Here is a 22338-nt window from a genome sequence, read left to right as displayed (position 1 = left end):
CGGGAGCCAGTGAGGTTCATTCTTCGGAGGAGACGCATTCCTGTGCCACCCACCCCGGGTGGGCCCCACACAATGGTGCATTGAACCTTGCACTGGTGTCAGAGCAGCCAGGCTGAAATGCCCCCTTCCAGGGAGCCACGCAGGGCTAGGAGACTGATGAGCAAGGCTGGCATGGAGCCAGGGACAATGGGGAGAGGCCCATTCAGAGAGCAAGGCAGTCAGGTGGCCTCACCCCCTCGGAATGTCTGTCCCCAGCAGTGGCCTCTGCTCCCCCCCGGGCTGGGAGAGAACTCCTCAGTTAAGGGGCTGGGAAGTTGGTCAATTAGCAGCATCTGTTTGCCTGGTTCATTTCCAGCATGCTGGGATCTGGGCAGGGGAGTCTACTTACCAGGGCATGGTCGAAGTTAAAGGTGCTGATGTAATATGCCGATATGTCTGCATCGGCCAGAGGCTCGGCGATCTGAGCCACTATCCCACACTCATCTGAGGAAGGGGAACAGAGGAGTCAGCGTGGGTACCAGCCCAGTGCCTCTGGGGGGCATCCTCCTCCTCCTATCACCCATGTGCCCCTGCCCCCTAGGCAAGGAGCTCTCTCGTCATTGGCTAAGACTGGCAGACCCATTGGCAGACCCATGCCTGAAAAGGGCTTTGAGCAGGGGGTTGGTCTAGATGACCTCCTGAGGTCTCTTCCAACCCTAATCTTCTACAAACTCAGATAGGACACCATGAAATGAGTGCCTCTTGGCTCCCTGCCATTGAGTGGCCACAGGGTCTGTGCAATGGGGCAGGGGCCTCATGGCCAGGCACTGGTGTTCAGTACCAGCATGATTTGTTGCTCTCTGGGGCCTGATAGCGATGGGATAGCGAGATCCTGGTTACAGTGCTGGCCTGGAACAGGGGAGTCCTGGCTTCAAGTCTACTTTGCCACTGGCTTCTGTGACTTTGGGCAGGTCACTCTGCAGCGCCCCTGTCTCATGGGAACAGCAGCCCGCTCTGCCCCCTGGAGTGCATTGAACATCTCAGCTGGGGAGGGCTCAATGCTGCACTGAAGACAGCTGATCCACTGTGCAGGAGAGCTTACGCCCGATTCCACTTACCGAAGCCCAGCGGCTGCCCACCAATTCTCACCATCCGCCAGAGCTCCCCAGAGGAGCTGGTCAGCAGCAGGTCACTGGGGAACCTAGAAGCATTTAATGGAGTACGTCACTCCTACCCTAAGACCGTTCCTCATTCCCCCGCTAGCTGGCATGAGCCAGGGCACAGACTCCCATGAAGCTGCTCCCAGAACCCTGGGTCCACCCTGATTCCAGCAGTGGTTCCCCAGCCCTTGAAGCCCTACCCCTCTGCACAGCCCACCTGCTGACTTGGGACTAGGAGGAGAAACACCCACGAGTCCCCAAAACATCACAATGGGGGGAGAAAATAGGAGCAGGCAGGAGCCAAAGGGAACGCGTGACCTCCAGAATACCAGCCTCCCAATCCCAAGGTCAAATCTTCAGAGCATGTGGGCAGCTTTAGGTGGGGTGAAGGATGGATCTGGTGGATGGAGAATACCTACTTCTTCTGGGTCTCTGCATCCATGACGATGGAGATGTAGCCCTCGATCAATGAGAAGGCGAAGAACCTGCTGGAGTCGATATCCTGACTGCCTGAGGCAGCTTCCTTTGGAGGGCTGCAAACACACAGGGGACCAAGGGGTCAGCCCCCGAGGCAGGCTGAGCCCTAGAAGTGCATAGCAGAACATAGCAGCCATTCCATGGCTGGCTCCTGGAGCGTTACAGGGGTGCAGCCACCCAAGAGGTGCCCTCCCCAGGAATCAGTGAAGCTCCCTGTTGGCATCTCTAATACCAGCTGGCTAGTGACGCCATGTCTAGCCCAGTGCTGGGAGTAACAGATCTTCTGGGCCAGCCCCTGAAACAAGCCAGGTCAGACCCAGATGCTCTATTTCCCCTCACCTTGAGCACCTGTTGTCTGATCCACCTCCCGCTGGTCAGGAAGGTCCCCCCCTTTCCCTCCCCCACCAACAGCCCAGCTGAGCTAAGGCTAAACTCCAGCCCATTCTCTGCTGGGGGATGCGGTCCTGTGGGAAGAGCCTTACCCCATCTCTGCCTTTGACAAGGTTCTTTAAACACTGGTGCTGCACGCAGTGTCCCAAGTGCCATCCAAGCCAGGTGCTGGAAGGCTTGACATCACCACTGGAGCCCCTAATGCCCCCATAGGGCACTGTGGGCACCCGCAGGTGGGCTGCAAAGGCCTTGGTCGCCCGCCCGTCAGAGCCCTTGGGTGCCTGAAGAATTTATGAACCACTAAAGAACCTTCAGCGATCTGGAAGTTTTTGGCTGCACTCCAGCCCTCCACCCTTCTCTTCAGGGCCTGTGCTGAGGCGAGAGGCCAGTGCCTCCCTGCCCCCTTCTAGCTGCACTCACCCCTGAGTACTGAGAATGCCTGTGCTAAGGGGTGGGGCGAGCACAGTCCCCTCTCGCTGCCCGTGCGGCTGCCTACCTGTGCGAATAGAACAGGACGTCGAGGAGCATGGTCGCAATGGCCGGCAGGGTGTCAGGAGCCACGGTCAGGATGCAGAACCGGTTCTGGGGACTCTGCACAGGGTGCACAGTAGGGCTGACGGCTGGGAGGAGAGACAATCACTCGTACAGCCCGGACCGCCAGAGCGCGCGGCCCCTTCCTCCTGCCTGGCGGCCATAGCCAGGCCATGCCGCTGACGGCGCAGCAGCACGGCGGGAGTCTGGGCCGGCAGCGCGAAGCTGCTCTCACGAACTCAAACCAGCCGTGGGACGAGCACGTCAGCCTCCAGCAGGGCGGCACTGTGTGGCCAGTACCCGGCCTGGCAGACCAGCTTCCCCCGGGGAGACGGGACACCACAGGCGTGAGCAACGGCAGCGCCCCTCGAGGCGGCACTGCACAGAGACCGACAGCCGGGTGTGGGCGAGGAGAAACATTCCTTCCAGGGCCCAGTTCCCACAGCTGCACTGATAGGGAGCAAGTGGAGACACGTCAGCAGAGCAGCCTGTGCCGTGGAGGGGGCAGGGGCCTGGGCCGGGCCAGGGACGCTCAGGCCACCTGCGCAGACAGCCGCTTCTGGGCGCGGAGCAGGTGCTCGATGGAGGAACTCAAAGTTGAGGTACTGGTGCCCTCCAGAGGCAGAGCCATGCTACTGCTCCTCTGAGCCATCCACAAAAACCCACCTTTGGTCACCTGGCCCATTAACGCTCCACTTATAGGCGGATTAGAACATGGGTTAACAGATCAGATGCTACAGATAACAGTACTGTGTGCTATACACTGTTACGGGCAAACCAGCAGAAGGCATGACAGACTGGACTGATCACCATTTATTAAAAACATCATGTATTCTCTATAAACCATTTATAAATGGAACCTTAATACATGAGCACGCACATTTTGGATTGTCCCCTAGCCGGGCTCCAGTCTCTCCCTGGATCCCCAAGCATTTCCGGTGTCTACCAGAGTGGCACCCACAGCCATATGCATGTCATGCCTGCTGCATACCACTGGCAGAAGCAGGACTGCTTAAGGGGGCTGGGGAGGAGGAGGAAGGCAGGCAGCTTGTGCGAGGCCCTCTGTTTGAGAGGACCCCATGGCAAGTGGCATGGTGACCTGGCACACTGGGTCACAATGCCACTCACTGAGTTTTGGCCTGTCCATCACAACAGAGGGGCTGGGCCACTGAACCAAAGCTGAGGGGTGCCAGTTAAGTTCAAGTGCGAGTGGTTCATGCCACAGGAGGTACATCTGGGGACCCCTCTGGTTTCCCGCTGTCTGGCCTGTTCAGTAACTCCTCTGAGCTGGCGTGGCCGGAGCACAGAGCTGTTCACGCTGGTGGGGTCAGCGCACAATAGGCAGTTTCTGTTGCAGGGGACAGCGGAGTTCTTCGTTCAAACCCTCCTCCACTCTGAAGAGGGCAGACAGGGTGAGAGCCCGGAAGCTGGGTCCTGGACTCACCATGCTTGGGTTTCAGGAAGCCGTTGCTCGCATCATCACAGTTAACAGGGATGGATTCTCCATTCACCTCCTTGTAGATATCAAACTCGCCAGCCAGCGTGTGGATCACCACAGGCAGGTCCTTCTCTCGCACCTGGGGAGGGCAACAGGCCTCAAACCTCACCTTTCAGCTCCCCATGAAAGCCTGCCGTCGCCTTGTCATTCTTCTCTACCCCGCAAGGAAGGAAGAGCTGAGCTTCGAAACCCATATCTCACCTATTCAACTGAACAGCATGCAGGGAAAATCTCAGGCACCACCCTTCCCAGGTGTATCCTATTGCTATGACGAGGACAGCCTGACCCCTGCTGTCCTCCGAATGGCACCCAGTACCCTCTGAATGGCACATCCCAGTATTGAAGAGATGGATACATTCATCTGACTGTTGCCGTAGGAGAGCCTGCACCATTCACCTAATGAGGGTTACTGTGTCACACTCCCTACGTAGTTGCTCCCCTGCTTCTCCCCTTAGGGCCAATTAAGAGTCCTCCACCCACACTCCTGCCCGAAGGGCCTGCTACAGGGGATGGCCATGAGGAGAAAGTGGGGGGCTCACCAGGATGAAGTCCGTTTGGTAGGTAGACAGCATCAGCACCGAGACGTTGTGCTCGGCCAGTGGCGCGATGACCGACTTGGCAATCTTCGTCACTCCTATGGCCTGGGAGCTGGTGGAGGACCTGCCGTTGGACAAGACGTTGAGCACCAGCCAGGTGGAATCCACCACCTGCATGAACTCTGACGGGGGCAACTCTGAAATGCCAAGAGGCTGAGGTGAGACTCCAAGCAGGCATTCAGATGCAGCATTAGAAACGGACATGTCAGACCACCTAATGACTAGGTCACCTAGCACCTATCCCTTCCCAGCCACAGCTCAGAGTGCTTTACCAGGAAGTTAGAGGTTATCAGCCAGTATTCAAATTGGGAAACTGAGACACAAGCTCTCACTGAGCTGCTCAACATCACGCAGCCAGAGGGAAATAAGCCAGTTGCATAGAACTGTTTCAGCACATTCAGTGCATTCCCATTAGCCACGCTGACCATTTAAGAAACTGTATTAATTATTTGTGTTGCAATAGCACATAGGAGCCTAGTCACGAACCAGGACCCCGTCGTGCGAGGCGCTTACAGAGAGGACAGAAAGAGCTTGCACTTTGACTCCACACCCACTAAGTCAGTGGCTCTCAACCTTCCCAAACGACTGTACTTCTTTTAGGAGTCTGATTCGTCTTGCCTACCCCCAAGTTCTACCTGACTTAAAAACGACTCGCTTACAAAGTCAGATCTAAAAATATTTAAAAAAAAAAAAAAAAGTGTCACAACACACTATTATTGAAAATTTGCTTCCTTTCTCATTTTTACCATTTATAAAATAAATCAAATGGAATATAAATATTGTAGAATCATAGAATCTCAAGGGACCTCAGGAGGTCATCTAGTCCAACCCCCTGCTCAAAGCAGGACCAATCCCCATTGTACTTGCATTTCAGTGTATATTAGATAGAGCAGTATGAACAAGCCTTGTAGGAAATGTAATTTGTAGGGACTTCGCTAGTGCTTTTTACGTAGCCTGTTGAGTTGACATACCCCCTGGAAGACCTCTGCATAGCCCACGGGGTACGTGTATCCCTAGTTGAGAACCACTGGACTACGTGTCCTACACCATTCCAGTTACAGTGCTCTCTGGCTAACCATCCCACAGCGCTCCCAGAAGTGGTGGTTCTGGAAGGTTTTGAAAGGCCACCTGGGACCCAGTGAACTATTGCAGCTTCCTAGACCACAGGGCCGGAAGAGAGCATTGCGATCCAGTCGGACGGCCTTTCTGACAGGCCAGAGACCTTTCCCTGAACTTGTTCCTGTTTGAACCACAACATCTCTCAAAACATCCAACTGAAAAAACGGCTAGTGCTAAAAATCCACCACAACCCTTGGGAAGTTGTGCCACTGGTTAATTGCCCTCAAAAATTTGCACCTTATGTCTAGCCAACATATCCAGCTTCAGTCTGCAGCCATGACTCATTATACCTTTGTTAGGCTGACGAGACCTCTGTTGTCAAGTGTTCCCCATATAGGTACTTAGACTGATCAACTTACCTCTTAATGGTCTTTGTTAAAACAGATTGAGCTCCTTGAGTCTATCACTATAAGGACAGGTTTCAGAGGAGCAGCCACGTTAGTCTGTATTCGCAAAAAGAAAAGGAGGACTTGTGGCACCTTAGAGACTAACCAATTTATTTGAGCATAAACTTTCGTGAGCTACAGCTCACTTCATCGGATGCATCGAAAGCTTATGCTCAAATAAACTGGTTAGTCTCTAAGGTACCACAAGTCCTCCTTTTCTTATCACTATAAGGCATGTTTTCCAATTCTTTAATCATTCTCCTGGCTCATCTCTTAACCCCCTGCAATTTATCACTATTAGTCTTGAACTGCGGACACTGGAATCCTCGGCAGCAATTGTATTTGTGCTAAATACAGAAGTAAAATAACCACCCTGCTCGTACTCTCTGTTCCTTGTTTATGCATCCAAGGATTGTATTAGCCCTTTTTGCCATAGCAGGACACAGGGAGCTCACGTTCAGCTGACTGGCCCCCATGACTCCCAAGTCTTTCAGAGTCACTGCTTCTCAGGATAGAGTCCCCCCCATCCTGTAAGTATGGCCTGCATTCTTTGATCCTAAGTGCATGACTTTACACTTGGTTGTATTTAAACACTGCTTGTGCCCAGCTTCTTGAGTGATCCCACTCTGTATCAGTGACCTGTCCTCTTCATTATTTACCACTCCCTAGCCTTTGGGTCACCAGCACACTTTCAGCAGTGATTGTTTTCTACCATGTCAAAAAGTGTTAAATACCCTAGAGCCAAGAACTGATTCCTGTGTCCCCTCCCCACTGGAAACACACTGTTATGGTGGATCATATTAAAGAAGTTCTGTATTAAAATCACAAATGAGTTTAATACCCTGGAATTTAAACTATGGGGAATTACTAATTAAGAGGTCTCTTGGTTTTTGGTCTCTCATTTTTACTGTTTCTCTCCCTCTGTGTGAAACTTGCAAGCTGCTAATTGTGTTAGTACATCTTAAGACAGAGTCTGTTCTCAAAGCAATACTTTGAAACAACAACAACGGCTCACACAGAGAGAGACTCAAAGCAATACTTTGTAACAGAAACAGCACACAGACTCCCCGCCCTTTAGTTGTATTTATCTTGCTTTGTTAACAATTGCGATTAAAATAGAGATAAAGGATGTATGCGGATGGATGCTTGGCGTGGATAATAAATTATCAGGAAGGTGCCAGGCTAAGAATCCAGCGTCCATCGGCCAAAGAAGGCGTCAAGTGGAAACACCCAGAGGACCCCGGAGGGCAGACTGGAATCCACCCAACAGCCTCAAGGGTGGGAGAACCGAAGAAGAGAACATCTGGCAGCACGGAGCCGTCAGGAATGTGCCATCTGCCGATTGATTCAGCAACAGCATGGTGAAGCAATTCCCGTAGACTGGCATAGGAATAAATTCCTATAAAAACGGACTCTAGAAACAGAACTTTGGGTCTGATTCTGCAAACCAACTTCCAAGAGCATCTGACAAGGCCCTGCTCCCTCCTTGTGTCCAGGCCACCTGGCCTGTGGCTTGGCATGAGCAACTCTAAGGCTGATAATTATGATAACAACCTTGCAGAACCTGTGTGTGTTTGAATGAATGTGTGAATAAATATGAAATTGAATGGAATGTTATAGCTATAACTAACTGCTTACGAGGATTCTTTCTGTACCCACAATAAATGTCGCATTTTGCCTTATTCCCTTTAAGAAGCTCCCACTGGTTTTTATTTCATTGGTATAACACCCACCTGAAGAAAATTCCACATTTAACCTATCAGCTAGTTTTTAATCCATTCAGCGTGGGCCATGTTAATTCTGTACTGTTCTAATTTTGTAATCAAAAAGCTTGTCTGCATCCACACTGGCACTAGAGGGATGCAGGCTGAAGACACCACAGAATGAACTAGTTCTTAGCATGCACGTCCTCCAGTTGGAGCACACGGTCCCTTACAAGCATGCTAAGGAGACAACAGTTCCTACAGCATTAGATTTCTCTAGTAAAGAGAAGGCCAATGTGTCAGCAGCAGAGTTGGGAAGAGCTATCTAATCTTTCAACTCCAAGACCTGCGCCTTAGGCCAACGGGCTGATCTGCCCACGCCACCACCTAACCCCAGCCTGTGCAGAACTGCACAGCCTGGTTTATCCAGCCTAGATCTAAGGGAATTCAAGCCAGGCCAAGACTGGCTCAACATGCAGTCCTGGGGAAGAAGGAGAGCTCTGCTCATAGCCAAGAGGCTCAGTCACTGGTTCATCATCGCTCCCATAACCGCATTGGTCGTTGGGGCATCATCATTGATGAGCAATCAATCGTCTCCACCCGATGATTGTGTGGCAGTGAGTCTCCGCGAAGTCCATTCCTGTCCACTCTTACGTTGTCAATTCATCTCTTCTTCTGTCTACCTCTTCTTCTCTTCCCTTGCATTTCCCTTGGATGATGATCTTGGATAGCCCAGATCTTGTTACATGGCCGCACCACTTCAGCTTGTGCTTCTTGACAGTCGTCAGGAGGTCTTCGTATGACCCAGCGCATTGGGCGATGATGTAGTGGACCTCTTCATTAGTGACATGGTCGAAGTAGGAGATGCCCAGGATTTTAAGGAAATCTCTCATCTCTACTATCTCTATTTTCCATTGAAGTTCTGCCATAAGGGTCCGTGTCTCGCACGCAAACAGAAAAATGGAAATGACCTGCAGTTTCAGTTTGGATTCCAGGGAGATGTTCTTATTCCTCCAAATTGGCTTTAGGGGTGTGGGGGGAGGGGGTGCAGGGGTCAGGGCAGAGGGCTGGGGTTGTGGGGGTGCTCCCAGCCCCCATGCCCTGAGCGGCTCACGGCGGGGGCTGGAGGGGATATGCCCTAATTCCACCCCCTTCCCCAAGGTCCCAGGAGCAGAGAGCGCGCTGCAGCTCCGCTTTTACCTCTCCCGCTGGTAGCGAAGCTGATCGGCCACAGGGAGGGGGAGAAGGAGGGGCAGGAACCCAGCACGCTGGGGGAAGAGGCGGGGGGAGGGGGAAGCTTGCCTGCCCTGCAAGGAGAGAGGGGTGGGCAGAAAAGAGTGGGCCGGGCAGGATTTTTAGTGGCACGCTGCTGTCTGCCCGGGTCCAGCAGACAGCAGCGTGCCATTAAAAATTGGCTCGCGTGCCGTAGGTTGCCGACCCCTGGCTTAGAGGGAATTTAGCAGGCAGGAGGTGAGTTCAGGGAGTCTTCAATGAAGCAGAGAGACGACAGATTTAGGGGTAATACCTTCTTCCTTGTACTAACCGTTCTATCTGAAAGTAAATGGTGGTGGTTCTGTACCTTTGATGCCAGACAGGCTGCATAAAATAAATGAACAAGGTGCAGTTTGAAGCTGTATCCATGGAGTCTCTCATTTGGTTTAATCATAGACTCCTAAAAGATTAGGGTTGGAAGGGACCTCAGGAGGTCATCTAGTCCAACCCCTGCTCAAAGCAGGACCAATCCCCAACTAAATCCTCCCAGCCAGAGTTTTGTCAAGCCTGATCTTAAAAACCTCTAAGGAAGGAGATTCCACCACCTCCCTAGGTAACACATTCACCACCCTCCTAGTGGAAAAAAGTTTTTCCTAATATCCAACCTAAACCCCCCCACTGCAACTAGAGACCATTACTCCTTGTTCTGTCATCAGCTACCACTGAGGACAGTCTAGATCCACCCTCTTTGGAACCCCCTTTCAGGTAGTTGAAAGCAGCTATCAAATCCCCCCTCATTCTTCTCTTTCGCAGACTAAAGAATCCCAATTCCCTCAGCCTCTCCTCATAAGTCATGTGTTCCAGTCCCCTAATCATTTTTGTTGCCCTCCGCTGGACGTTTTCCAATTTTTCCACATCCTTTTTGTAGTGTGGGGCCCAAAACTGGACACAGCACTCCAGATGAGGCCTCACCAATGTCCAATAGAGGGAAACGAATTTAAAATTAAAATGCAGGTCTTATCAGTTTAGCGTTATCCTTGCCCTTGCTTTTCCTTGCCGAGTTTTCCAATGTCTGGCACGTATTTGGATACTTTAAGCTGCACACAGGCTTTTGAGTAATCAGCTGTTAACTGGCTCCGAGAGGGACAGAGGACAGATTTCATGTGTGAAAATACCTGTTCACACAGGTATGTGGATCCAAATGCTGAAAGCATTGCAAACGCAATTTTCTTCAAACAGTTAAATTTCACTGGCAGGGACGTCCAGCAGGTCAGAATAGAGGCCCCATGATCTCTCTCAGTCGCTTCAAGTTCACACCACAGATCTTCAAATTTTGATGCCCAAAACTCTGAGCTTTTTAACTGAACGAGCTGCATTTCGAAATCTTCAACACCCACCCACTGAAACACAGACAAATCCAAATTGCTTTCGTTGAACTTTTTAGGTTTAATTAGAAAAGAAAGCATTGGGCCAAATCGCTGGAAATCTTGAAACCTGTCAGAAAATTCTGATTCCAGTTCTTGCATGTACATTCCAATCTCATCAGCACTGACCGTGCAACATGTCGATGGCTCTTCTATGTGGTGGAAGTAGCGGAAAGTCGAAGTTCGACTACCCCAAGAAAAAACTAGTTTTACAACAAATGCCTTCCAGGCTTCATAAAGATCCAGAACCATTTGCCCTGCACCCTGGAGACAGAGGTTGAGTTTAGGTGAGCAGTGATGTCCGTTAGAAACATGAGCTTACACAGCCATTTGTCATCATCCAGTTTGGGGTAGTTTTGTGCTTTTTCAGAAAAAAGGCCTTGATTGCATCAAAACAGTTTACAAAGCATACCAAAACCTGGCCACGACTCAGTCACCGAATGTTGCTGTGAAGTGGAATGGCGTTATAAGCACTAAAGAAAAGGAGGACTTGTGGCACCTTAGAGACTAACCAATTTATTTGAGCATGAGCTTTCGTGAGCTACAGCTCACTTCATCGGATGCATACCGTGGAAACTGCAGCAGACTTTATATACACACAGAGAATATGCTATCACCAGCAGGAGAGTGAATTTGTGTGGGGGGCGGAGGGTGAGAAAACCTGGATTTGTGCTGGAAATGGCCCAACTTGATGATCACTTTAGATAAGCTATTACCAGCAGGACAGTGGGGTGGGAGGGGGTATTGTTTCATGGTCTCTGTGTATATATAAAGTCTGCTGCAGTTTCCACGGTATGCATCCGATGAAGTGAGCTGTAGCTCACGAAAGCTCATGCTCAAATAAATTGGTTAGTCTCTAAGGTGCCACAAGTACTCCTTTTCTTTTTGCGAATACAGACTAACACAGCTGCTCCTCTGAAACCTGTTATAAGCACTGTCCATCTCGTCTAGCAGTGCTTGAAACTGTCTGGGTCAAAGCAGTCAAAGCAGGTTGAGCAATAAGGACATTCACAATTCGTGCCACTGTATTTATCACATTATTAAGCTCGAAATTAGAAATTTTAGTATACAGGTTTTCTTGATGGAGGATACAGTGAAATTTGACTGTCGGGCAGCCAATTTGATCAAGTAACTTTACAAATCCCTTCTGTTTTCCAACCATGGCAGGAGCACCATCTGTTGACATCAGAAAAATATTGTGTGAAAACTCCTCATTCTTCAACATGGTTTACAAAACTTTCCACTGAATCTTCCCCCTTGGTTGTGCCATGCAGGGGTTTTAGGAAACAAAGTTCCTCTTGGATTTCATCGGAAGCACAATATCATGCAACAACTGCCAAAATGTGGAACATCGTTTATATCCACGCTCTCATCAACTGCAACACTAAACACTGCTGTCTCTTTTAATGCAGTCGTCTGCTTTTCGTTAATGTATCTCTCAACTGTTCTGGCAGAGACAGGCAGTTCTTTTATTCTAGATACAATCACATCTTTATTTGGCAAATCATGGAACAAAACCTCTGAACTGCTGAGAAAAACTTCTTATATATTCCTCATCTGTAAACGGCTTTCCGTTTTTTACAGTGCACTGTGCAATCTTGTAACTTCCTTCTGTAGCTTAATTTTTACTTACACTTAAGCGTTTAAAAACACTGCTTTGCTTCTCATATCCTGCTACTGCCTTTTGGATCGATTCAGTCTTGTCTGCTTCGTCAGAAAAGGTTTTCTCTTGCTTCGTTTCAAAATGTCATCGAACACTTGATGTGCGACAAACAACACTTTCACAACAGAAAGCACAAACAGCACGTTCCTTCTTTTGAATAAATCCAAATGTGTCTGTCCAAGAAGGCTAAAATGAATGGACATCTGACTTTGCTTTCTTAGGAGCTGACATTTTGTCAAATGTACTCCTCAACTCAAAGCAGGGGAAAAAGAAAAAATCGCGACAGACGGCACGCACAATGTCAAACGCAGTGCGCTGTTCCACATGATGTGGTATAAGCAGCAAATCAGGACTTAAAAATATCCCAGTGGTGCTGGAACAAAACCCCCCCTGCCCCTGTCTGCACCCCTCACTGCCCCAGGCTGGGGCCAGTGGGCCACAGCTGGGGGCGGCTGCAGCACGCCAGGCCGAGGCAGGAGCAGAGCCCTGGGCCGGTGGCCGGGACCCAAGGCCAGCAGCGGGCTGAGCGGGGCCTGGACGGAACCCCAGCTGGCAGGGGGCCAGCGGCCGGTACGCCAAGCGGGCAGCAGAGTGCCGCTGAAAATCAGCTCGTGTGCCGCCTTCGACAAACGCCATAGGCTGCGGACGCCTGCTCTAGAGACACCTCCCCCTCAGCCGCTCCAGCAGGAGGGACCCTGCCACCGGAGAGCCAGCATTAGCACTAGGTGCCAAGACTGCTCCCCACACCCTGCAACCTTTCCTGCCTCAGGATGCTCTGTGGGGCTGGCGTCCCTGCCAGTGCGCTTCCTGCCTAGCCACAGCATTTCCACCAGGAAGCCAGGCCCTACAGTCTGGCAGGGCAGAGCCTGGGTCCAAGGTGGCTCAGCTGAAGTGGGGAAGATGAAAGCAAGACAGCCTAGGAGCCAGTCAAGAGTAGGGGGCATGGCAGAAGCCATGAGGCTACTGCAACAAGTACAGAGACCCAGCTGCTCCTGCTGCCTGAGCAACGCACGACCCTTCCCCACGGCAGCCAGTAACATCCCATTTGCGCAGCCATTCGTTGTGCCAAGCCTCGCCAGCTGCAAGAGCTGTGCAAGCAGGCCAGGACACCACTCAAGGAATGAATGGGGGCAACAGCTCCCTTGGATGGGGACTTACTGTTCCCATGCTGCAGTGAGACACACGCTGACTGGCAACAGCTTGCTAGTTCCAGAACAGGGCTCTGTCCCTTTGCTCGTGCATGCCTCTCCCTACCCAGGAGAGGTAACGCAGGAACAGTCTCCATGGAGCCAAAAGAATTTCCTGCTTAGCTTGGAATCAGTGCTGTATGTTTATGCAGTATCTGAAGAGCGAGTGCCATACAGGCAGGCAGGCAGGCAAGCTTACACTCAAATAAATTGGTTAGTCTCTAAGGTGCCACAAGTCCTCCTTTTCTTTTTGCGAATAAAGACTAACACGGCTGCTACTCTGAAACCTGTATATGCATAGTGAGGCGGTGCGGTTCCCCGCTGCTCGCTCGGAGAGAGACAGGTCCTCCGGACATCAGAGTGGGTGGAGCCAGGGAGATCTGAGCCCGCCCCCAGAGGGTCAGGTGTGGCAATGGAAGTATAAAGGCCGGACCCCAGAGCTCATTGAGAGAGCAGCCGCCGGGGAGGCCAGACGCCTCCGGCCTAGCTCGCGATTGGGAAACCCCAAGGACTGGCCCGACCTGCCCCGCGCCAGCTACCCAGAGAAGTTGCCGAGTCTGCCCTGTGCCAGCTATCCTGAGGAACCCATGAAAATGCTGGACCCCGCTGAGGACACCACCCTGACCCAGGTACCTCAAGAGGGGGAGTCTGGAAGTAGCCCGGGGGCAGCTGACCCGAGTCTGGCTGCAGCACTGCCAGATCCCACATCAGTGTTGCGGCCAGGATCCCCATGGACGCGGGTCTTCTGCCGCTGCTAGGGCCCCGGGCTGGGACACAGTGGAGCAGGAGGGCCTGCGTCCCCCCTGCCACCCAACTCACGGGTGGCCGTCTCCCCCTCTCCCAGGCCCTTTGGGGCCTAGGGCCTGGGCTTGCTAGTATATACGGTTACTGCTCAGCCCCTGCCTGAGCGCCTGACTCACTACTGCCCCGCCCCGCCCCAGGGCCTGGGATTACGGTGTTTAGCTCTACCTTCATAAAGGCCGCAGAGGAAGACTCCCGCAGCCGGACTAATTCCCCGCAAGACCTATTGCCAAATTTAGTGAGGCGGTGTGGTTCCCCACCACCCCAGAGAGAGGCGAGCCCCGGCTAACCTCTCTACAATATGCAATAGCTATTAAGGCACCAAAGCACCAATTACCACCCCACACTCACACTATGCGACATTTAAAGTACTGGACTCCTAAAAGAGGTACAAATTACACCTAAAGCAACTATGGGAAACAAGTGATTTTTAAGTGGTTCAACTACCTGAGAAAAGACACTCCAGGAGTTGATAAAATACTGGGAGTTTCCTAGTAGGCAAAGGCCTGCTGCTCCAGCTAGCAGGAGTCTTGCTTTGTCTGGCATTGAGCCCTTCAGCTCTCTGTATCTAGAACAAACAAACTTTTGACATGGCTGTGTCTCCACGCTAGGCTTTATGCCAAAGATTTCTCACCGGTTGAGTCCCAGCAGTAACAGAAGTAGGTCTAACACTTGAGCCATCTACATCTGCTCACCACACAAAGTCCTGATGCCACCAATCCAAATCAGCACTCCCACTGGTGAGATCTTCGTGAGACTGGAATGGCGGTAGCAACAGTGGGAATTTCAAATTAAAGAGACTAGTGCAACAAACCAAAGAATCTCAAGGCATCTTCAGAGCATCAGAGAGTTTACCACTGGTTTTGTCAACAGTGAAAGCTCTCATTAAGGTTGGTCTTAAGCAGCATTCTCAGAAACAACCATGAAACAGGACACACAGGGAGTTAAGATTCCAACAATAGCCTAAACTCTGCTAGGCTACATAGAGGGCTTTGCTTCACAGCTATATCAGAGTTAAGAAAAAACAGGAACAGCAGTACCCAGTTTTTAGGAGGTGCTAAGCATCCTCTGCTCCCATTAGATGGCCTTAGGCAAGTAGCTTCCTCTGTGCCTCAGTTTCCCCTAACAGTAAAATTGGGTCCATAATGGTACTGACTGCTTGTAAAGTGCTTTGCAGTTTACAGGTGAAAAACATCAGGTCATGTATGTGCAACTCAACTGAGATAATACTGAACGAAGCTTAGCAAGGAATTAGAGAGGAGATGACACTCGGTTGTCCCTTCAGACTGAGTTACTCTTTGGTTTGCCCTTCCCCTTACTCGTGGACCCACTTCAGAATGGCAGGGCCAGCTCAAGCAGGTGGAAGGCTCTCCACAAAGAGCATCCGAATACCTCTCCTGCCTTTCCTTCCCCCTGCCCGCCTGCCTTAAGAGCCCAGATTTAAGCTGATCCCTTTCCCCACACCTGTGCCAAACTGCTCTGCCATGCTCACTGCATCAGTCCCACAGGGTGGTAGGGAAACCAGAAGGAGGGTAGTTAGAATAGTAGAAGGAGGTTTCCTACTGAACAGGAAGAGGGGTAACCTGCCATATACTCCTGAAGTGGGAATGGGGTCAAGTGAGCACCAGCGCTTAGTCCCCAGGTCACACCACTCCACACTATGCAGCATGAGCACAAATGACAACAGCAGAGCAGCCTCTGTGGGCTTGTTCCCCTTCCTTCCACTCCCATGACACAGCCCTTAAAACCACAGTTGAAGCGGCTCTGGGACTTGGACATGGGGGGAGGATGGGCCTAGGGAACATGGAGAGGAGTCCAGCCACCCCAAGGGACTGCAGCTTTGCAGCCTCTTGGAAGGTGCTTATTTGCTTTCAAGCTATAGAGCAAATCACATTGGGGTGGGACAGCTGAGCCAAATGAAGAGGTTGATGAGAACCCAGGCCCTTGACATGCATTTAACACTTGCCCTCCCACCCAAAATACCAGGCTCAACAGGAGGGCAACAATCCAGAATTGGCTGACCAGCACTCAATAGATAACAGTAATGTATCAAGTGGGTTCTAGCCCATGAAAGCTTATGCCCAGATAAATTTGTTAGTCTCTAAGCTGCCACAAGGACTCCTCGTTTTTCAGCAATGTATCACTCTTTAGATCCTTCTGCATATCCTTTTAGCCAGTTGAAAGGCACCCTTTCTCTGAATGCAGACTAGAGCTGCATGCCCTTGCTAGTCAATACCCTCCCCTTTCTGTTGATCTCTCCTCTCCATTACAGATTTGCTTCCATCACTTCTCCTTGCCCTTCCTTGTCTTTCTCCAGATTCCCTAGCCACTCCTGCGCTGCTCAGCTGGAACAGCTCATTATGCACACCATCAGTAAGATTGCCCCTTGCAGAAGTGGCAACAGAACTGGGCTCAGCCTCTTAGGGTATGTCTACACTACGGAATAAGGTCGAATTTATAGAAGTCGTTTTTTTAGAAATCGGTTTTATATATTCGAGTGTGTGTGTCCCCACAGAAAATGCTCTAAGTGCATTAACTCGGCGGAGCGCTTCCACAGTACCGAGGCTAGAGTCGACTTCCGGAGCGTTGCACTGTGGGTAGCTATCCCACAGTTCCCGCAGTCTCCGCTGCCCATTGGAATTCTGGGTTGAGATCCCAATGCCTGATGGGGTTAAAACATTGTTGTGGGTGGTTCTGGGTACATATCGTCAGGCCCCCGTTCCCTCCCTCCCTCCGTGAAAGCAAGGGCAGACAATCGTTTCGCTCCTTTTTTCCTGAGTTACCTGTGCAGACGCCATACCACGGCAAGCATGGAGCCCGCTCAGGTAACCGTCACCCTATGTCTCCTGGGTGCTGGCAGACGCGGTACGGCATTGCTCCACAGTAGCAGCAACCCCTTGCCTTGTGGCAGCAGACGGTACAGTACGACTGGTAGCCGTCATCGTCATGTCCGAGGTGCTCCTGGCCACGTCGGCTGGGAGCGCCTGGGCAGACATGGGCGCACGGACTAAATTTGGAGTGACTTGACCAGGTCATTCTCTTTAGTCCTGCAGTCAGTCCTATTGAACCGTCTTATGGTGAGCGGGCAGGCGATACGGACTGCTAGCAGTCGTACTGTACCATCTTCTGCCGAGCAGCCATGAGATGTGGATGGCATGCAGTCCTTCTGCACCGTCTGCTGCCAGCCAAAGATGTAAAAGATAGATGGAGTGGATCAAAACAAGAAATAGACCAGATTTGTTTTGTACTCATTTGCTTCCCCCCCTCCCCTGTCTAGGGGACTCATTCTTCTAGGTCACACTGCAGTCACTCACAGAGAAGGTGCAGCGAGGTAAATCTAGCCATGTATCAATCAGAGGCCAGGCTAACCTCCTTGTTCCAATAAGAACGATAACTTAGGTGCACCATTTCTTATTGGAACCCTCCGTGAAGTCCTGCCTGAAATACTCCTTGATGTAAAGACACCCCCTTTGTTGATTTTAGCTCCCTGAAGCCAACCCTGTAATCCGTGTCGTCAGTCGCCCCTCCCTCCGTCAGAGCAACGGCAGACAATCGTTCCGCGCCTTTTTTCTGTGCGGACGCCATACCAAGGCAAGCATGGAGGCCGCTCAGCTCACTTTGGCAATTAGGAGCACATTAAACACCACACGCATTATCCAGCAGTATATGCAGCACCAGAACCTGGCAAAGCGATACCGGGCGAGGAGGCGACGTCAGCGCGGTCACGTGAGTCATCAGGATATGGACACAGATTTCTCTGAAAGCATGGGCCCTGCCAATGCATGCATCATGGTGCTAATGGGGCAGGTTCATGCTGTGGAACGCCGATTCTGGGCTCGGGAAACAAGCACAGACTGGTGGGACCGCATAGTGTTGCAGGTCTGGGACGATTCCCAGTGGCTGTGAAACTTTCGCATGCGTAAGGGCACTTTCATGGAACTTTGTGACTTGCTTTCCCCTGCCCTGAGGCGCATGAATACCAAGATGAGAGCAGCCCTCACAGTTGAGAAGCGAGTGGCGATAGCCCTGTGGAAGCTTGCAACGCCAGACAGCTACCGGTCAGTTGGGAATCAATTTGGAGTGGGCAAATCTACTGTGGGGGCTGCTGTGATGCAAGTAGCTCACGCAATCAAAGATCTGCTGATATCAAGGGTAGTGACCCTGGGAAATGTGCAGGTCATAGTGGATGGCTTTGCTGCGATGGGATTCCCTAACTGTGGTGGGGCTATAGACGGAACCCATATCCCTATCTTGGCACCAGAGCACCAAGCCGGCGAGTACATAAACCGCAAGGGGTACTTTTCGATAGTGCTGCAAGCTCTGGTGGATCACAAGGGACGTTTCACCAACATCAACGTGGGATGGCCGGGAAAGGTACATGACGCTCGCATCTTCAGGAACTCTGGTCTGTTTCAAAAGCTGCAGGAAGGGACTTTCTTCCCAGACCAGAAAATAACTGTTGGGGATGTTGAAATGCCTATATGTATCCTTGGGGACCCAGCCTACCCCTTAATGCCATGGCTCATGAAGCCGTACACAGGCAGCCTGGACAGTAGTCAGGAGCTGCTCAACTACAGGCTGAGCAAGTGCAGAATGGTGGTAGAATGTGCATTTGGACGTTTAAAGGCGCGCTGACGCAGTTTACTGACTCGCTTAGACCTCAGCGAAACCAATATTCCCACTGTTATTACTGCTTGCTGTGTGCTCCACAATATCTGTGAGAGTAAGGGGGAGACGTTTATGGCGGGGTGGGAGGTTGAGGCAAATCGCCTGGCTGCTGGTTACGCGCAGCCAGACACCAGGGCGGTTAGAAGAGCACAGGAGGGCGCGGTACGCATCAGAGAAGCTTTGAAAACCAGTTTCATGACTGGCCAGGCTACGGTGTGAAAGTTCTGTTTGTTTCTCCTTGATGAAACCCCCCGCCCCTTGGTTCACTCTACTTCCCTGTAAGCTAACCACCCGCCCTTCCTCCCTTCAATCACCGCTTGCAGAGGCAATAAAGTCATTGTTGCTTCACATTCATGCATTCTTTATTCATTCATCACACAAATAGGGGGATGACTACCAAGGTAGCCCGGAGGGGTGGTGGAGGAGGGAAGGAAAATGCCACACAGCACTTTAAGCACAGCACTTTAAAAGTTTACAACTTTAAAATTTATTGAATGACAGCCTTCTTTTTGGGGGGCAATCCTCTGTGGTGGAGTGGCTGGTTGGCCGGAGGCCCCCCCACCGCGTTCTTGGGCGTCTGGGTGTGGAGGCTATGGAACTTGGGGAGGAGGGCGGTTGGTTACAGAGGGGCAGCAGTGGCAGTCTGTGCTCCAGCTGCCTTTGCTGCAGCTCAACCATACACTGGAGCATACTGGTTTGGTCCTGCAGCAGCCTCAGCATTGAATCCTGCCTCCTCTCATCACGCTGCCGCCACATTTGAGCTTCAGCCCTGTCTTCAGCCCACCACTTACTCTCTTCAGCCCGCCACCTCTCCTCCCGGTCATTTTGTGCTTTCCTGCACTCTGACATTATTTGCCTCCACGCATTCGTCTGTGCTCTGTCAGTGTGGGAGGACAGCATGAGCTCGGAGAACATTTCATCGTGAGTGTGGTTTTTTTTTTCTTTCTAAGCTTCACTAGCCTCTGGGAAGGAGAAGATCCTGTGATCATTGAAACACATGCAGCTGGTGGAGAAAAAAAAAGGGACAGCGGTATTTAAAAAGACACATTTTATAAAACAGTGGCTACACTCTTTCAGGGTAAACCTTGCTGTTAACATTACATACATAGCACATGTGCTTTCGTTACAAGGTCGCATTTTGCCTCCTCCCACCACGTGACTACCCCCTCAACCTTCCCCCCTCCCTGTGGCTAACAGCGGGGAACATTTCTGTTTAGCCACAGGCAAACAGCCCAGCAGGAATGGGCTCCTCTGAGTGTCCCCTGAAGAAAAGCACTCTATTTCAACCAGGTGACCATGAATGATATCTCACTCTCCTGAGGATAACACAGAGAGATAAAGAACGGATGTTGTTTGAATGCCAGCAAACATACACTGCAGTGCTTTGTTCTACAATGATTCCTGAGTACGTGTTACTGGCCTGGAGTGGTAAAGTGTCCTACCATGAAGGACGCAATAAGGCTGCCCTCCCCAGAAACCTTTTGCAAAGGCTTTAGGACTACATCTAGGAGAACCTCAAATGCCAGGGCAAAGTAATCCTTTCACATGCTTGCTTTTAAACCATGTATAGTATTTTAAAAGGTACACTCACCAGAGGTCCCTTCTCCGCCTGCTGGGTCCAGGAGGCAGCCTTGGGTGGGTTCGGGGGGGTACTGGCTCCAGGTCTAGGGTGAGAAACAGTTCCTGGCTGTCGGGAAAACCGGTTTCTCCGCTTGCTTGCTGTGAGCTATCATCTTCTTCATCCCCAAAACCTGCTTCCGTATTGCCTCCATCTCCATTGAAGGAGTCAAACAACACGGCTGGGGTAGTGGTGGCTGAACCCCCTAAAATGGCATGCAGCTCATCATAGAAGCGGCATGTTTGGGGCTCTGACCCAGAGCGGCTGTTCGCCTCTCTGGTTTTCTGGTAGGCTTGCCTCAGCTCCTTCAGTTTCACGTGGCACTGCTTCGGGTCCCTGTTATGGCCTCTGTCCTTCACGCCCTGGGAGATTTTCACAAAGGTTTTGGCATTTCGAAAACTGGAATGGAGTTCTGATAGCACGGATTCCTCTCCCCAAACAGCGATCAGATCCCATACCTCCCGTTCGGTCCATGCTGGAGCTCTTTTGCGATTCTGGGACTCCATCATGGTCACCTGTGCTGATGAGCTCTGCATGGTCACCTGCAGCTTGCCACGCTGGCCAAACAGGAAATGAGATTCAAAAGTTCGCGGTTCTTTTCCTGTCTACCTGGCCAGTGCATCTGAGTTGAGAGTGCTGTCCAGAGCGGTCATAATGGAGCACTCTGGGATAGCTCCCGGAGGCCAATACCATCGAATTGTGTCCACAGTACCCCAAATTCGAGCCGGCAACGTCGATTTAAGCGCTAATCCACTTGTCAGGGGTGGAGTAAGGAAATCGATTTTAAGAGCCCTTTAAGTCGAAATAAAGGGCTTCATTGTGTGGACGGGTGCAGGTTTACATCGATTTAACGCTGCTAAATTCGACCTAAAGTCCTAGTGTAGACCAGGGCTTGGAGGGGAAAGCAAGAGAGTCTCATTGTAGCATTGCAAGCTGAACTAGGTCTGGTCCCATCCCACCCCCCCCAAAGACCCCATCAAAAGCCTGGTCCTAGACAGGTCTTTGTTGCACCAACTCCAGCCACCCTGGTGCACCTTGTCCCACCAATAAAACCCTTGAAATTGTGCAGTCCCGTGGCACAGGCAGAATCTGAAGTGCAGTGGCCACGCGCTCAGCGGCCCTGGCTCCACTCTCTCAGGTGTGCATGGCAGACATCCCCCTGGCAGTCACCAGCATGAGACACTGGCAAGCACAAGAGAGGACTCAGGACTGGGTTAGAGCAGCAAGGGTGCAACTGCCCCCATCGTAACCTCAGGCACATCTCAGAGAGAGGGACCGCTCCCATGTTTAGTGCCCCTCCTCCTTCCCTGCTCCCAAATGATCAGGAACATCCATAGCCACCGCCCCCCCCCACCCACCCACACACACTAGTGGTGCACAGCAGGTAGCCCTCCCCCTCAGGAAGAGGGGAATGTAATGAATGGTCGGTTCCTCCAATCAGCCCTGAGTGTTCAGCCAAGCCCAACCTGGCTGGGATCCAGGAACTAATTACACAAAAGCTGCCTTTGCAGGCATCAGCCAGGCATCCTTGTTGCTTCCTTCCTGCCCCCACTGCGCTGAACCTCCTGCCCCTTCCCAAGGCAGGAAAGAGAGATCCTGGTTGTGATTCTCTCCCAGCTGGGTTTGGGGATATCTGTTGTGCATTTGGGGCCTCAGCTTCTTCAATGCACTGGGGACCCAGCTAACTAGTCTCTGCATCATTTGACATGAGGAAAAGCCACTTAATTGCAAAATCTGCTTCCCTTGAGAGGCTGAGGACTGCCAAAGCCAAGTAGTTGCAAATTACTTTTGTTTAATTGCCTGGTGACATTCCCCCCTGCATCCAAAGCAGCATTCCAGATGCAGGCACCACATTACAAAACACTCTGCTCCCTGACATCCAGAAGCTTGAGTGACAACAGGATTCCCTGTAAAGACTGAAAATGC

The 22338-nt window shown here is 51.4% G+C and overlaps 1 protein-coding gene and 1 long non-coding RNA gene across 6 annotated transcripts in view; one reads left to right on the top strand and one right to left on the bottom strand.

The window, feature by feature from the left end:
- The window catches only part of CASTOR1 (cytosolic arginine sensor for mTORC1 subunit 1), a 45474-nt gene that overhangs the window by 2888 nt on the left and 20248 nt on the right, over positions 1 to 22338 (bottom strand). For all 4 annotated transcript variants that reach the window (XM_073313607.1, XM_073313608.1, XM_073313610.1 and 1 more), the window contains 6 exons: positions 4575 to 4768; positions 3982 to 4114; positions 2503 to 2626; positions 1559 to 1672; positions 1098 to 1180; positions 389 to 483 (listed from right to left, as the gene is read on the bottom strand). In XM_073313607.1, the coding sequence (XP_073169708.1) occupies positions 389 to 483; positions 1098 to 1180; positions 1559 to 1672; positions 2503 to 2626; positions 3982 to 4114; positions 4575 to 4768 (743 nt within the window). The remainder of the gene's footprint in view (positions 1 to 388; positions 484 to 1097; positions 1181 to 1558; positions 1673 to 2502; positions 2627 to 3981; positions 4115 to 4574; positions 4769 to 22338) is intronic.
- LOC140898965 (uncharacterized) lies at positions 13790 to 19201 on the top strand. 2 transcript variants are annotated; one of them, XR_012155169.1, is made up of 4 exons: positions 13790 to 13954; positions 14738 to 15016; positions 16444 to 16551; positions 17610 to 19201. It is a non-coding gene; the product is annotated as an uncharacterized lncRNA (long non-coding RNA). The 2 variants fall into 2 exon arrangements; XR_012155167.1 differs by having other exon boundaries at positions 14738 to 16551.

Source organism: Lepidochelys kempii, chromosome 15 (assembly GCF_965140265.1).
Source record: "Lepidochelys kempii isolate rLepKem1 chromosome 15, rLepKem1.hap2, whole genome shotgun sequence".
NCBI lineage: Eukaryota > Metazoa > Chordata > Testudines > Cheloniidae > Lepidochelys > Lepidochelys kempii.
The sequence above is the reverse complement of the archived record's forward strand: the minus strand, read 5'-3'. Positions and strand labels throughout refer to the sequence as shown.